This window comes from Taudactylus pleione, unplaced genomic scaffold, assembly GCF_031769625.1.
Source record: "Taudactylus pleione unplaced genomic scaffold, aTauple2 ptg000093l, whole genome shotgun sequence".
NCBI lineage: Eukaryota > Metazoa > Chordata > Amphibia > Anura > Myobatrachidae > Taudactylus > Taudactylus pleione.
Window position 1 is genome coordinate 2,519,358 of NW_028284495.1, and position 18,117 is coordinate 2,537,474.

An 18,117-nucleotide genomic window follows, 5' to 3' on the forward strand; every position below is an offset into this window, starting at 1 on the left:
ATCTGCAGTGTCACAGTGGAAATCCTGCCAAAAAATATTTGGATTTTATGGTCATGGAAATGAGTAAGTTGATTCCTGCAGGGTTAGAATCCCTATGGCCGGTATCTGAGTGGTTCCTATAACATTGTCTGTAGTGGGGTAATGTGGGCAGCAGCAGGATAGAGACTCAGCGTGACAAGTGCTGTATAGACAAGGTTATCAAGGAGCTTACAGTCAGCAGCTGATCTGGTACACAGTTAGCGGGTGCTTCTAAGCGAGGTACAGACAAGGATTGTAGTGAACTTGTGGTCTGCAGCAACGTTTGGTACACGCAGGGCCGGCGGAATGCATCAAGTTGGCCCTGCGTAGCAGGAAGGCGTCGGACTGGAGAGACGCTGCAGCCTTCTCCATTGGCCAGGTGCCTGCTGAGATTTTGTTACCAGCAGGTGCCCAGCAGCTCCTCTGCAGCCGGAGGATGGAGCACACTCCTGAGGTCCACCTGCCAGTTCTTGAAGTGTGTGCAGGGAGATATGTCATGACATCTCTCCCATAGTGCCTAGCGCAAGGAGCTGTCAGATGGTGGCAGGCCAGGAGCGGGGCTTCAGTTAAGTACAGTGTTGTGTGTCTGTGTGCCATAATGTGTAAGGAGCACTACGGTGGGCATTATGTCTAAGGTGTACTAAGACTGTGGGCATTGTGTAAGAGGCACTACTACTGTGGGCATTGTATAAGGATGACTACTACTGTGGGCACTGTGTAAGGGGCACTACTACTGTGGGCATTGTTTAAGGAGCACAACTACTGTGGGCATTGTATAAAGATGACTACTACTGTGGGCATTATGTGTAAAGGGCACTACTACTGTGGGCATTGTATAAGGGGCACTACTACTGTGGGCATTATGTGTCTAAGGGGAACTCCTACTGAAGACATTATGTGTAAGGGGCACTATTACTGTGGGCATTATGTGTCTAAGGGGAACTCCTACTGAAGACATTATGTGTAAGGGGCACTATTACTGTGGGCATTATGTGTATAAGGGGCACTACTGTGTGGCATTATGTGTATAAGAGCCACTACTGTGTGGCATTATGTGTATAAGAGCCACTACTGTGTGGCATTATGTGTATAGGGGGGCACTAATGTAGATATTATGTGTATAAGGGGCACAACCACTGTGGCATTATGTGTATTAAGGGCACTACTGTGATCATTATGTGTATAATGGGCACTACTGTGATCATTATGTGTATAAGGGACATTACTATTGTGACATTATGTGTTAAGGGGGTACTAACACTGTGGCATTATGTGTATAAGGGGCACTACCACTGTGGCATTATAAAAGGCACTACTACTGTGTGGGGCATAACATGAATAAGGGATACTACTAAGTGGTGTAATGTGAATTAGGGGCGCTATGTGCAGTGTAATGTGAATAAGATTGTGCTACTACCTTTGGGGCGTACTGTCCCTTCATAAAAAATGGGAGGGAAGGCGCACATTTATAATTTGCAGGGGGACATCAAACACCCCAGCACCGGCCCTGGGTACACGGTTATCAGATATCACCAGGCAAATGAAAGACAAGGATTGTAACAAACTTGTGTTCAGCAGCAAGAATTGGTACAAAGATGTCAGATATCTCCAGGAGCTTTACAGAAAAGGCCAAGAACTGGAACATAGTCAGAATCAAGCAGAAAGTAGGGATAAACTGGTCCACATCAGACACGGAACACCAAGGCAAAATAGACTCACAATACTCAAGCCCAGATTGCTAGATGGATCTCCCATAAACAGGAAGCAGACCAGTGACATCAGTACACAAAGATGATATAGACAAATGGAAATCTAAACCTGTGCGTGGAGCTCTTTTGACCTTACAGATGCCGTGATGGCAGTGGACCAAGGAAGCTGGTGACCCTGAGCCAACTGCTAAGACTGAACAGAACAATATACTATGGCATAGATGACTACAAAAACCCTCCCTGTGCCCTGGGATCTCTGTGATTGCCTACCTATGGTGATGAGTACAGTTAGCGCTGCTTGTGACATTTAGCAGGTTTGAAACTGCCAGTATAAGTTTGGAGTTTGGAGGACAAAATTGCCAGTGATATGTGGCCGTATCAAACTCGCCAAAAACACCATATATTGATAAATTTACCCCTATGAATGATTTCTTACTTCTACTGTCATTGTATCACCATATCATCCAAATTACAGTATGAAGAAAACAGGCCACCTAGACCAGGTCCTAAACTACTAAGACATAATCCCATTTAGCCATGACCCCTGGCTAAAGTTGGGAGCTAAGCAAAAAAAAAGGAGTAACTTTGCACCTGGTCAATACCATGTTGCAATGAAAGGGGTTCAAATCTTTTTTTGTTTTGCATGCAGTGTAGATATGCTGGTCAGCTTTATTTTTATTCTGCAATTTAGAGTTCAGCTAGGACACACTGATCCCACACCTAAATATCTTTGCACATCGTAAACCTTCCCCACCTGCAGAGCAACATGGTTTTGCCAAGGTATAAAGTTACTCCTTTGTTGTTTTTGCTTTGCTCCCAGCTCTGACTCAGCTACTCTCTTTTTATGATGAGAACTTTGAGCAGTGGTATAATTATGAAAAAAGACTTGCTCTACTACAGACTGAGCATAGCTATACTGCTTTAGTACAGAAAAGCTTAACGCTGTGCTCTGAGGACCCTGATGAAAGTGTGCTACAGTATATTGTGCTGAAACGTCGATCTGAATGAAGTGCACTGATGGAACTGCTAAGGGAGTTCATCCATTTACTAAGTTATTTTTTTCTCAATACATCACCAATAAGTTTGGTCATTTCAGTTGACTATAAAAAAATATGATTGAGTACTACGTGAAGGACTAACAGCCTCCTAAGGATTAGAAAAAAAGCAACCACATTTAGCTTTTATAGGAATAAGGAGAAGCAATAAACTAGAGGTAAAGCAGAGAAGTTTTGCTAATATATATTTCCCTTTGAGGCTGCAGTTGCTATGGTATCATTATCACTAGGTGTAGTGTATCTAAATGTAGGGCACAATAAAAGATAACGTAACATGAGCACAAAGACTCGAGTTTTAATAAAATAAAAAACAAACATTCATCCAATATGTCTATTATATATTTTTGTGTTTTTAACTTACGCGATTTCATCAGTTAAACAACTACAGTATTGGCATAACATCTAACAATGCTATCACACAATGGAAGATGTCAATTCTTTTTTTTAAGCCTTTATTTAATGTATGTATTAGTAATATTTATAGTCAGAGGTGTAGAGAGCCAGACGGGGAAGGGGGCATGTCCTAACCGAGTGAGGCATGACCACGCCCCCTTTGGAAAAAAAAAACAATTTGGGGAGGGGGACTCTGTGAGCCCCTCAGCCCGGTGCAAATTTGGTATAGGAGACTGCTGCTGCTATCAGCGATCAGTCTCCCACAGCAGCACAGCACACACCAGTGTATGCTGGGCTGCTGAGAGGTAAGAGGGAGGGGGGTGGGCAGCGTCGGACATGGGCCACCGCCGGGACCCTCCAACAAGCCCAGTCCCAGGTAATTAGTACCCGCTCCTCTCCTCCAGTATATAGTTAGTTGATTAATTGCTTAGCATTTACAATTAGTACAAAATATACACAACTCATATTCAGTTGCTTATGGAAGCTTGGAGAAAGCATTGAAGACTCTCAATGATTTATAGTGAAATGCAAACAAAAGTCATATTAAAGTAAACATGGTTTGGCTAGCGCAACATCATGGGAAGAAGTGTAAAAGAAGTTCTCCCTGGGGGTTGTACTCCTAGAGGAGACACTGTCAGACAGATAAGCTTTAATCGTCAGTCTATGGAGTCTGAGCTCTGAAAGAAAGAATAAACAAAAAGGGAGAACAGGTGGGAAGGATAGCAATTTGGTCCTGATTCCTGAAAAAGGGAGTACAGTTAATGCAGAGAGCATCAGGGTATGAGATGATGGGTATAAAATACATAGTTCCCAAAATTTCTGAAATATCCCGTTTGTCTAGTAAATGCTAGAAATGTTTTCATTGATCATAATTCAAGTAAGTTTGCTTTTCACTGATTGTAAATCAATAAGGACATTCATTATTTATCAATTGTTATTCTATCCACCATACAAATTTAATGTATGGGTTTGTTTTCAACAAGTAATGCTTCTATGGTTATATGGACATCATCACTGTACAGTATATGGAGCCTCTAAAACACAGAGCTAATATAGATTTGGTAAAGTTGGCCACACTTAATGACATCAGTTATACCATCTAGTTATTACTTTGTAACATAATTTAAGTAATGTACAGTAGCATTTGATTAAACAGTTGTGTTTTGACATATTTTGCTAGTTCTCAATGGTTCTGTAAAGATAATATTTTATTTTTTTACCAGTTATTTATATAGTGCACACATATTCCGCATGGGATGTAGTTATGAGGTCGAAATACCGACGCCTATCTTAATCCCGACGTCGGAACGCCGAAGGAAGCCAGACCGAATGAGGTAAGTCCAGGGCGTCCTTAGTGTTAGCCGCGGGAGGGGAGAGTTAGGTTTAGGGAGCGTAGCGAGATTAGGTTTTGGGGGGAGGTTAGTGTTAGGCACCCCTAGGGGGGAGGGTTAGGCACCCCCGGGGGGAGGTTAGGGTTAGGCAGAGCCATAACTAGACTTTGTCAGAGAGAGCATTGGTGCCCCCCCTTTTTTTAAATAGGGACATAAGATAATGCACCTGAAAAAGGGCCATGGCCTCATGGGGAAGGGCCAGGGTAGAGATAGGGGAGGCCAGGAGATGCTGGGGATCAAATAAGAGGAAGCTACAAGTGAGAATGACAATAAACAGGAAAATTGACAGGCCCAAACAGCACTCCCTGCCCCGCGGTGCCCTGTGCCGTGGCACTGGTCGCACCACCCTAGGTCCGGACCTGGGGGCAGGCACCCCCGGGGGGAGCTTAGGGTTAGGCACTAGGGGGGAAAGTTAGGGTTAGGCAGCAATAAGGGAGGGTTAGGGTTAGGGGTGGGAGAGTGGTAGGGATAGGGTACTCACCTGCCCGGTCAGGATCTTCTCCCTTCAGGCTCCCGGCGTCGTTATATGAACTGGCGGCTATTCAGCCGCCGGGACTTCATACCCATTCCTTCCGCAGCGCTTTACAGGGAATATTTTGACATTCATATCAGTCCCTGCTTCAGTCTAGTTTACAATATATTTTCCCTACCATATGGACACACACATACACACTAGTGTTGATTTTTTTGTTGGAATCCATTTAACTTATCTGTATACTGTTGGATTGTGGGAATAAATTGGAGTACCCGGAGGAAGCTCAATCACAGGGAGAACATACTAACTCCACACAGTTAGGGCCTTGGTGGGAATCCAGCACAAGACCTCAGTGCTGTGAGGCAGTAATGCTAACCATTACACTAACTGTGCTGCCTCACTTCTAACACTAAGGGGGAAAGTAAGAAGGGATTTGTTTCTTCAGTGCACAGGAGCCCTTTATAGAGCGTAATTTCCGTCATACAAAATGTTATATATATATTACATATCTAAAACATAACTTTTATTTCTTAATAAAATATAAAAACACTGCAAAAGCAAAAAACGCAAAATATAAAGATACAACACGGCATGTACTAAGCACCAAAGTATGGTAAAAAACTGTCATTTTCTGAGGTTTTTCCACAATACCCATAAGTATTAAAGTGGTGTGCAGCCTATATAGTACATATGTATGTATCAGGCTCCAGAAAGCAAAACTTTCTGAGCTTGTGCCTGATAGAAGCCCATAGGGCGTTGCCTTTCTGTAGCTCTCCTTCCCTCCGCGGCTTGCCCATTTGATGGCCGATGGTGCACATGCACAATAGGATGCCCAGGTCATAAACCCGGAAGTCATAACTTGTCAAGGGTCAGTTATGATCGGAACAGCTGTCCCGAGTGTAAATATTCATGTATACAGTGTTAATAAACTCCGGTATGCAAGAGAAAAGAGGGGGGATGTATCGCATAAAATATATGATTCATGATACAAGGGCTACCCTGTGATCAAGTATAGCGAAACGTATGTCAGGCCGCGGGCGGGCCACGTGGGGTGCACACGTGATCCGCAACAGTTGATTTTCCTTCTCGCACAGCTGAGCTCTGCCCAGAGTACAGCACGGGAGACGCTGCAGCATCAGAGCCGCACAGCAGACTTATCCAGCAGAATGGAATGGGTATGCCCTGCAATGCTTATTGTAACAGTGCCTACAGCCATGTATCCCTGCTGATAGATACCTCTCTGTCTTCCATCATTTTGCTATTAGGACCCCTCAGACTCTCATTCCCTGCCCAATACCTTATGGTAAGATGGAAAAAAGCAGAGCAGAGGAGCCCCATAAAATAGCACATTATATCCCCCTTTTTTGGTGCTAAACCATCACTTTACATACCTCTTGGGAATATATCAATCATGACTTATTAACGTATAGACAATGTATTATGCAAACTGTCCTCTACAAATGTTATTTGAAGGGTTATACTGTATATTTTCATTAAGGTCATTTATATGCATTAATATCTGCAGTTACACTCACATATGTATATAGATCTTTGATATTGATTGGAGAACACTCCTCTATATTTTGGTATGTGAGGCCTCCATTTTGCTGCATCGATTTTTTTGCATCGATTTTTTTATGCATTAATATCTGCAGTTACACTCACATAATATGTATATACAGATTTGGAGATCTTTGATATTGATTGGAGAATAATCCTCTATATTTTGATTTGTGAGGCCTCCATTTTTTTGCATCAATTTTTTTGCATCGATTGTTTTGGATAATTTACGACAGGTATCTGCACAATATATTCATACGGGGATGAATGAAGGGAAATGAAACATATATATAGTTGCAGTTTGAAAAGCATGTGAGTGCCGAGTTTGTATGATATTTTTTATGTAGATGGTGTGGTCACATACCAAGGGCACCCCAGATGGTCGAGTGCCGTGGATTGAGCCTGTCGTTTATTTAAATTTTGTGGTCACACTTCCAAGGGCACCCTGTTTTTCAAATGTAAGACAAACTTTTTTCTTTTTCCAGGTGCTTATTAACTGATAGCCCTGGGTGTGGTCCTGTCTCTTTAAGGCAGGACCCAGTTTTCTGTTTAAAATGTATGCAAGCTTGAGGCCAAGATGGCAGATCAAGTTCATTTATCTGAGAATCAGTGTAGGGACTGGCTAGATGGGAATGACCGTGAAGCGGTGGCCAACTTAACAAATTATTGCAATATTTTGGAACCAACATTCCCTATGTTCAAAGGAGTTGCAGTTTGAAAAGCATGTGAGTGCCGAGTTTGTATGATATTTTTTATGTAGATGGTGTGGTCACATACCAAGGGCACCCCAGATGGTCGAGTGCCGTGGATTGAGCCTGTCGTGTATATATATATATATATATATATATATTCCTTTTTGCAAATATACTCTGGTAGAAGGAAATGATCAGCTCTGATAAATAAATATTCTGAAGCTTCCGCTATTAATTAATGTATGAATCTTCTTAGAAAACAGTATTAACTATGATAATGTTTATAATACTACTGCTTATTATTTCGCTTTGGTAACCTATGTTTTTCTTTTGTAACATTTATCACTGATAACCAACACTATAGATTCTGGGACCAGACGAGATTTGGTCATTGTTACTGATTTATACCAGAACGATGACACATGCATGCATGATATCATCGGCATTCTATGTTATGTGTATATTAGTTTATGTGCGTGATTATTAATATTGTTAGTGTATACATTTTTATTTTTATCCTAATTAAAAGTTAAGTTTTATATATTTTTTTTGGGAGTACCTGAACACCCATATAGCTACTGCATACCTACTATTCTCTTATTACGTATATTATTTAACTATACTGTGACTATTTAAGTGTGCCCCCTACCAGGAGTCCTTTGTGATCCTTTTCCTCTCTTGGAAACTTTTTCAAGTTCATGATGCAAAAAGTCCAGTTTGAGAAAAATAAAGATATGTGTAATCTAAACTAAATGAAACAAATGACTGCAGACAGCAATTATTGTTTATTCCGCCAATAGTTTCATGTAACTATGTCAATTTGAGGGGGCGATTCAAATCAAGGCGATGCTGAATAGCCCCGGGAGGGAGCTCCCGGTACTATTCAATTCAGCGTGATGTTTGGTCCGACTAAAGGATTACTTCTCACACCCCCATGAGGGTGTGAGGAGAAAATTCCAACTAAAGTGCCTGCCGTGCGGTTCTTGCTGGCTTAGCATGGTGCTAAGAGCCTCGTGGCCGGCACTTTAGTCAGAGAATGCGGGTTCTCGATACTAAACACCTAGCTTAAGTTGCAAGAATCGGCATTCACCAACTTAACAGAGCGCTGAATTGAATAGCTCCGGGAGCACCCTCCTGGGGTTATTCAGTATCGTTTTGAATTGGATCACGGCCTAAGATTAGTAGTCTATACTTTATACCCCTTTTCCACCACCGTAAAAACCCGGGTTATTGCCATGTCAACCCGGGTCACGGCTCAGAGGAAAATTATCCTAGGAAAAACTCCTGGGTTGACTAACCCAGCATTTCTTCCCAAGCCTTGAACAGGGTTTTACGCGGATAAGATACGGGTAAAGCTCAGTGTAAACTGGTAACCCAGGTCATCTGACCCGGTACCTGTTTACAGCATGGTGATTGGGTGAACTTGGAAGTTGTCTGTGACAGCTGTCACCGGGGAGGGAGAGATTACAGCCTCCCTGTATGGTCCGGACCCCATCCCCACTTTATACAGGGAGGCTGTTATCTCTCCCTGTCCGTCTCCCCGGTGACAGCTGTGACATCAGACACCCTCCCGGAAGGACAGCCTCCCCCCCCTTACCCCCGCAGGTCGATGGTCCGCTCCAGTCTGTCGCTCAGGGGAGAGCTGGAGTTTCTGGCGCTTGGTGATGATATCTCCAAGCGATGGCACTGCACGCAGTGGGAACCGGGTAAGTCCCGGGTCTGACCCGGGATTTTAGTGGAATAGTGGTATGAGTTAATATAATCTTAGAATATATTTTATTGTCTGTTTTTCAGAATTATTTGTTGAAATGGTGGTAATTGTAGGGGAAGTCTTTAGGTTGTAGAAGCTTAGTTGCAGTATTAAGTTAGATAACCACTTGTACAATCATACTTTCGAAGCGATTTTACTTTCGGTTACACTTATATTCAGAAGTCCTGTTCAAAGTGCCGATTCATGCGTACACACCTCTACAATCTAACCTGTGATCCAGGAAACTCACCTGTCTAAAATATCTGCTGAAAATACACAAAGATGGCGCAGCTCCTGGGGGAGTATTTTTTAATGTTTATCTTTGGGTGAGTGCCCTATTCTTATACAGCAGCAAATCAGCTATATTTAGTAGCTTTTGATGATTTTAAATAATTCAAGATATACTATATAATTTTAAAATCTTGTTTTATTGTTTACACATTGTATCTATTGACAATTACACTTTCTGGACTGACGTCCTGGTAGCGCCTTTATATGTATTTTTTAGTGTCTGTTTTATATTTTGAGGAGTATGGGTAGAAGCATCGGACAGAATGGTAGAAAGAGCATACTGTACACACCTCACTCTTTGGCCGATATTGTACCATCAAATCAGATGAAAATTAAATAACACATAAAATCAGATTTTTTGATGCAACCAGTTTTCTTCTGAGAAAACATGTTCCAGAACAGTGCGCACACAAGTAGCCTACCAAGCATACGTAATTGGGGTGGGTGTAATGCAAGCGTGCATACAACTCTGAAAATGGCCGAATATACGCAGTTATTTCACTGCACAGAATTTGCATTCAATTCAGCATTGGCCCCTGTATTGTCTTTAGAGTATGTTCAAAGGGGCAGTACTACAAATGCCTACTCATCATAACACGTGTAAAATATTTATGTCTATCATCAACGTTTTAGTTGTACTTCTGGTTACTGTAAACCCTGCCATTATACTACTGTGTCTATCTAATCTGTATGGACTGTTTGTTGCTGCAGAGTATTCAAATAATGTTACCACTAAAATAGTAACAGCTGCTGAGGCTACAATAGAGGCTCTTCTTTCTGGATAAAACAAGTACTAGACAGTATGACAGATGTTTATTTCCAAAGTGACTTTAGAGCAGGGGTGTAACTAGGTATTTAAAGGCCCCATAGCAAAAGTATGTACAGTAAGGGCTCCTATTACCACCCAATGGTGAAAAATGCATATAACACATGTAACTTTGACAGGGAAGATGGGCCCCCTCAGCTCTGGGCTCCATAACAACGGCACCTCTTACACCTATGGTAATTACACCCATGCTTGAGGGTAAAACTTGGCAATATTCTAATTATACCTAAAGATACTGACCTCTAAGGGAGCTATTTATTGCAGTCTGTTCATGAAGGTTTGGTACGGGATGTAAATACACTCACTATGTCCATACTGAGTATGTTGACCTCACAATGCTGGGGCTAGGATCCCGACATGGGTATAATTCTACTTATAGCATTGGGGTTGATGTATCAAGTAGTGAAAACAGTGGAGAAGTTGCCTACAGCAACTAATCAGCTTCAAGTTAGCATTTATCAAATACATTCTATAAAATGATGATGATATAGTTGTTCTCAGTCAGGTTGACAGGTGCAAATATGCTCATTACAAGTTCTATTTGACTATAAAAAAAGAAAAAATATAGAAAAAATATGCTTAGTACATAATGAGGTTTATTTAAAAATATTAAAGAAAACTCAGAACAATTACTACTGATTGTCATTTCAATCTTGCTTATATTGCAGGACTACCTATTCTATAAGTACACTGGACTCCTTTCCATGTGTATTGTACAGTTTAATTTACTATGAAACAGATACTGGTATACTTCTAAAACATCAATCTTTTATTTACAAATAAATTACACGGGGACCCAATCCTACCAGTCCTTACACCTGAGGATTCTGTTGAAGAGGACAGGATGGACTATACACTGCAATAAAAATGAGCAAAGCCCAAAGTATAAAATCCCTATTATGTGTCCAACAGATACGATGGCAGATATTTATTTCCACAATTAGATGCCACCTCTTTCCTGCAAATGAAACATGGAAAGCATTTGAGCTGCAAGTATAATAAAATATTTCACCTTCTGTTTGGAAGATATTTTTTTCTTTTTACAAATAAACTTTCTTCTTCCGGTGTTCCCCAAGCTTCCAGTCAATGTGACGAACAGAACTGCATCTGCAGTTAGCTTTGATTGTTGACTGATACTAATACATAGGTCATAGGTCTTCACTGCAAATAATTACACATAGTTTTAAAACATTAAAACCAGATTTTGTTCTAAATTGTGTATCTTGATATACAGTTTAATTACATTTTATTGCTACATTACAAATCATGCACCCCAAAATTCTAAGATTATCCCCTACAAGTGAGAATTAGGGAGGTGTATTTTAAAATTAATTGTTTACTATTTGCATACATCCCTTCAAATAATAGAATTGTTTAATTTTGCTGAAACTCCCTTGTTTAACCAGTCAGCCACTATATATATATATGCCCGGTGTGAATGTGCCCCTCCTCCCACCCCCACCTTCATCTAAAGGGCCCCATACATCTACAGAGATCGGACCCGCCACTCCGCCGGTCAGAAATGCTGAGCGGTGGTCATTGATGATCGCCGACCCAACAATGTATCTGTGAAATTTTACATGTTAAAAATCACAGATTTGCAGATCACAATTATATAACACTGAAGCGCCGATCACGATGGCTGGGGATCAGTGAATTGCCCCAATCAATCATAGATGTATGGGGGCCTTAAGACTCCTAATCAATTGAACAACGGCAGGTGATCATTTATCTTATTTGTGTTTGTAAGAGCTTTATATACTGGTGCTCTAAGTATATTTTTATGTGCTTATTATCAAGATATTTTATTTTTGTGCTTATTATTTTATATAACATTTTGTGCTTTTTAATACAAGAAGTCTCCTTGTTCTTATGAAAAAAATAGCAAATTTACTCACACTTATACAGGCGCAGTAAAACCAATTTCTTGAATGTGTTTTTAAAACTATTTTCATGACAACTAGCATGTTAAAAGGTGTTTAATTAGATCACCAAATAGATTTATGGTAAGCTACCCCTCCACAAACACACTTTCTCTATTTCTATATCCTCTCCAATTTCAAATAGAATACATTATATTTTTTCAGATAAATCTGAGACAGTAAACTTATTTTGCACCTTAAATTTCTAAATCTAGAAGAAACTGTAGAAATAGAAACAAATACCTGTTAATAAAGGACCAGAAGGATTCAAAATCGGTCGTTCTGCCACTAAGTTATTTTCTTTACTGCTTAAAGTTTGTAAAAATGGAATTTCCAAAATTTCACCACTTTCTTGAAGCTGTAGTTTAACCTAAATAAAATAAAATAAAAACAATTTAGATCATGTTCATGTGATAATTAGAATTGACATGAAAACAAACACTCCCCGACTCTTGCTGATTATAAGCTAAAAAAATAAAAAGGGGGAAATTAATAATTCTAATAATATTGTTTTATTTGGTATTTTGAGCAGTTTGGTTTTGGCTTGGATCTTCCCGTCAGTGACTGATAAATGTCATTTTTGTCTGTGAAAGATGACGTTTTATCTCTTTCTAAGACCCGAACTTGGCGGGAAGATCCGAGCCAAAACCACACCGCTCATCTCTAGCTCAAATGCTATTGTAAAACCAAAATATATATTTTTTCTGAACTATTTGTCCACAGGAAATGTTGTTCAATAGAGGTATATTGATGATTATTTACCTCAGCAGAGAAAAGTACAGTTCTAATTATTGCAGATAAATAATGCTGTGTCTCGCTTAATATTTGTATAAAAAAATAATACGAAGTAATAAAACAAATGATTTTGCTTATTGTAAATAAAGACATTTGCCCAGTCCAATATCAATCAAATGATAAAATAACATTGTGGTTCCTACCGGTTTTATATATTTATTTTCCGAGAGGCCAGTGAGTAATTTTATTTAAGAAGCATAAACGTTACTGAGCTCTTAGCAGCTACACTTGTTGTTCTCATTATATATAACATCACAAAAGGAACATGCCAGGGGTGGCAGTATAAACACTATCAATTCTCATGCTATTTCTTTCCAGTTTACTTCATTACTAACAGTGTGCCCATTACTGTATGTGTGCTCTCTGTTGGAAAATGCCTTCCCCACAGTGATAAACTGTAGTCATGTATACAGCACTGTCTAAAAAGCAGTTATACTTTCAGCATAAGGACTTTTTTGTTTCAAGCAGACCCCTAGAGGTTTGTAAAAATGTTTGCGTAAAAATAAGAAGAAATAGTATTCCGTCACGGTTATAGTCTACTGGATTAGTGGTATATTATCTATGATGATGTAACGTACCATTTGTGAAAGTGTCTCAGGCTGCAGATAGTATAGAGACACAGCAAGAGCTGAGCCTGCTGCGCTGAATGAGCAGTATCAGAGTTTTAGTCCGTAATCACCTCAATTGTTTTAATTGCCCAACTGTATTCTAGAGGGATTATAATTTCAACCACTACAGATGTGTCCTCTTACATCCTTGCTGATCGCGCTACAAACGTGCGCACGTATTGCGCCATGAGGTTACCTGCAGCAGTGTACGCTATGGTACGCACTGTGATCACGCCATGCAATCCTATGCAGTGCGCATATCCGTGAGCACACGCCTCGTGCCATGCGTGGCACAATTTTACACATCTGTATATCAAACATACTGTCATTTAGCAGTGATTTGGAAATGGTAAGTGAAAGATTGTTATATTTAGGATAAAATATTTATATAGAGCCTTTATAATCCTGTTTTTATTTTGATCACTGGACTGTTGGTCCAGTGGAATTGATAGTGCCTGGAATCCCTCCAGCCGAAGAAATGTTAAGTAAAAGAATATTATAAACACCCCCCCGGGCGCACACACACACACACACACACACACACACACACACACACACACACACACACACACACACACACAGCAGTACCACAGTTGATTACCAGAATGCAAAACTCTACCATTCAATTGTACTGTATATTTACTGTACAGTAGATTTTGTAGGATATGCTGGTGCAGAAACTGTAATACATCTGAGCATTATATATGTGCCTGTATCATATGTATGTTATACATATATGAAATGTCATGTACTGTAGAATTTCAAAAGAATCTTGTGATTTGTGTCCATTTAATTTCCAGCACTTGGTACAATTATCGCATCTGACCTCCCCTCACCCCAATGTTTATGCTTATCCTTGTTGTCTTATATTTATTTTTATAGGAGCTGATTCTGAATCACACTGATATTTCATTTTAGGGTGTGATCTGGACGGTGACAATGTGATTGCATGGGAGCGTCATGGGAATGTTGTGGGCATGTATCAAAAGCTCCATGTGATTCTGAGTCATGCATAAGAGAGGGAAGGCTGTTTGTAAAGGTGCTCTTGCACTTAGAATGGGGCTGGTGCAGGTGCAAATATCAATAATGATGGTTGCAGTGGCTGGCAGAAAATCAGTGGGTGGCACAGATATTCTCATTAGCATTAGTTAGTAAATCAGGCTTGCGGACTGCGGCTATCAATAAGTACAGCCACTTTGCATAGAATAAAGAATCAGCCACATAGTGTTCAAGATATTAAGTTTCTATTGAATCCAATGGTCACTTATATATGCTACAGACAACTTTCTTGTGAAGAAAAAAGTATTAAAAAGTAATAGTAGTTTCTGGTATATAATAATTATCTAAATCATTAGATTACATGGACAGTTCAGGAGTTGGCTCTCATTTTTCTGGTATAGTAATTAGGATGCAATGCCGGAAGATACGTCATCACAATGGGGCTGACGTACAGTTGGTCGTACGCCAGTTAATATAGTATACGTTACGTGATTTAACACTGGGCATGCTCCAAAGATGGCCTAGTGCAAGTATGGGCTATGCTGGGGTATACACAATTCAACGATATCTTAGATTCTCCAAAGAGGCAGAACTATGTTGTTTGGGGCTTCTAATTTAGCCAAAGTTTGGTGAGTACGTGTCCACACCAATATCGGCTGTGCAGACCTAGACGTAAGACAAAATACACCTGTTTGCACCTAGTAGAGAGAAGGTGCGAGTGCCTACTGATGAGGATGACTAGCAGCAAACCAGGTGCACACGCCGCTGTGGTCGTATCTCAGGATGCGCACAAGTCTGCATGAGGGCGAATATACGCATTTCTCTTTTCACTACATGTTCTGTTGTGCAAAATACGCTCAAGTTTGTTTCAGCTCAGCATCAAACCCAATGTGTTCCCTTCCACCATCTGGCATCCTATGATTATGCCTGTTTGGATACTGTTTGGATACACATTGCAATTTAAACATGTTCTACACAGAATACTTCTGGAGAAAGATGCAGAAACATTGCAAAGCAGCGCTTTAGGTTTCGTTTTATATAATGTAAAATGATAACAAAAGGCCAAATCACAGACGTCATTCAGAATTCTGCAGATCATGGAAAATAATGGTTGGGTTATAATAAACTGGAGCCGTAAAGAAAAGATCAATGAAGTGAATTGCATCACTTGTATTATCATCCTCAACAACTGGCCAGAAAAAAAGAGGCTTTCAACAACCTCCATACTGGAAAGAAACACACTGCATTGTATGAATGTCACAGTTTGATAGTAAGTGAATGAGTTCAGAAAGGTCTACCTAAAACATTTTTCAGTATGTGGAGCAAATTTGTGTTTTAAAATGCCATTTTGAGCAATGCTGCCTCTCAAATGTCAGTTTTGAACAAGAAACTCAGTAAAACCATCTGATTGTATAGGAAATGTATTGGGCACCTCTATGTAAAGATGTTAGTTGATGAAAAGTAAAGGAACAATCTCCTTTCATTAGTTTGACAGTAGTCTGGTACCACACTGCTCTGTCTGCTATCTAGCACTATTTCCTGCTTACCTCCATCACCTCATCACATGCATTGTATTTATTCACATAATGACGCAATCAGACAGGTCAGTCCCAAAAGTCCCAGGTGCCAAAGGATTAGCACACTCATATCAAAACATACTCTGAAACAGGGACAAACTGGGGCTGCCGAACAGCCCTGGCATCCCTTCTTGTGAGCACACTAATGGAAAAAAGGGCATGGCTACGCCTCACGGGAGCTGCTGTGAGTCACAGGAGCTGTGACTGACCCTGTCTCTCTGTACGTCGGCTGAGCAGGTTGCCAGGAGGCGAAACTGCTTGGCCAGGCTTCAGGCCAGAACACCCCATTAGGCCATCATACTGGACCGACCTATCAAGTCATCAGCCCTTCTGGTATTTGCCAGAAGTGCCAGATGGCCAGTCCGACCCTGCTCTGAAACATAATATGACTGGTCACAGGATGGTCTACAGGGCAGGATTAAGATTTTTGGGGGCCCCAGGGCAACTAAATTGTGGGGGGGGGCCCTCACAATAAAACTGTCCATAAGATATGCTTGCGATTTTAATATAAATACTCAAAGATCCACAAATGTGTTAAACACAATGTAGTGCCCCGGTTCACATTATGCCACAAAAAATCCCCTGTCCACACATGCCGCAGTGCCCCCACATTTATGTAATGTACTGTAGACAATATGTGGGCCGACCAGTGTGTGGCGTCCCCTGGGAATTTGTCGAAGCTGGGAAATTGGCTGAGACAATATAAGTTTAAAATTGAATCACGGCGACGCCATCTTGCGACTGGCCGCAAGATGCCATCTTGGAAATGAAATCGCAAGATGCCATTTTGTGAATGGCCTCCCCAGCACCATTTTAGATAAACTCACAATTAAGTACATATGGCGAGATTACTATTAGCACCACGCGATTGCATCTTTCTCACTTCTCATACACACAGTAATACGCACAATTGCGCTGTTAACTAGTCGCATATTAGCGAATGCATAAGATAAAACACCGTTTTAGTAGCTAAATGCGTACGCATCCGCACCAAGTTAACTAGCATCTTTATATCAAACCCCTCATACTCACACATTACATATTGAAATACAAGGTTTCATAAGCTTTAAGGTATAAGATTTAAGTTTGTTCATTTAGTATAAATGCTATGAAATAAAGATTGTTTGGTAACTAAGGTTTTCTACATGCTAAGTAAGCCGTGTTTGGTTTTGTACTGATGCGTACTCTTTCCACAGTATTCTGGTGTTATCGGTGGGGAGATCGCATCATGCATTCTCAACTTATGGACCGCAGAGACTTCAAGCAACAAAATGTATAGGAAATGAATAACTGTTAGGATGTTGCATGTGGCGGGAATCTAGGGACCCTCAGTTGTTGGAGGCTGGGTTGTGTCTATTTGAATCAGCCTGTTAAATGCTCTGTAACAGATGGATCCCCCTTGGAACCAATAGCATCAGCAACAAACTTCCCTATTGTGTTGTCTATTTCTGGGGGGTATAAATATGTGTGCTCCAACACTGGGTCTTTAGTCTTCGTGCTGAATGCTGATAGACGAGGGGTTTCTTGCTGATGCCTAACATCTGGTCCGGAAGCGCTGCGTATGTATACTGTACTTGGGTCTGTATAATTCCTTTGCGCCGAATTGTGTCTGGATCAATAGCGTGTAACTGACTGTACTTTTACTTGAATAATACTTGTGCTTTGGTACCACAGATTCCAGGTCTTAAGTCTTTATTTACAGTATGACTGCATATGCAAATTAGCGTCATCCTTAGAAGGTATAGGCAGGATATTAGAAGGTATAGGCAGGATATTAGAAGGTATAGGAAGAAGTGTATAAAGGTTCTGATCCAGTATCGTTAGTTGGGGGCTCGTAGTGAAGTCACTTACCTGCTCACACAGTACATACGGCTATCGATACTTCAGCAAAGGGTGGAGTGGCCACATGCAGGGTTTACCTGCAACCGCTTTGTGCTGAAAGATCGCTATCCGTCTCCGTGTGAATCAAGGAAGCTGACTAGAATCCAGGGACAAGAGAGGAAAAAGTTTATTTTCCTCTGTTGATAGAACCTAACATTTAAAGGGGTGCCGCAGT

At 40.7% G+C, this 18,117-nt stretch overlaps 1 protein-coding gene across 1 annotated transcript in view; it reads right to left on the bottom strand.

The window, feature by feature from the left end:
• RP1 (RP1 axonemal microtubule associated) overlaps window positions 1–18,117 on the bottom strand; it is a 668,735-nt gene that overhangs the window by 93,107 nt on the left and 557,511 nt on the right. Inside the window, exons 47-48 of the mRNA XM_088469748.1 lie at window positions 12,326–12,452; window positions 11,173–11,321 (exon numbers count right to left, since the gene is read on the bottom strand). Of these exons, the coding sequence (XP_088325874.1) occupies window positions 11,173–11,321; window positions 12,326–12,452 (276 nt within the window). The remainder of the gene's footprint in view (window positions 1–11,172; window positions 11,322–12,325; window positions 12,453–18,117) is intronic.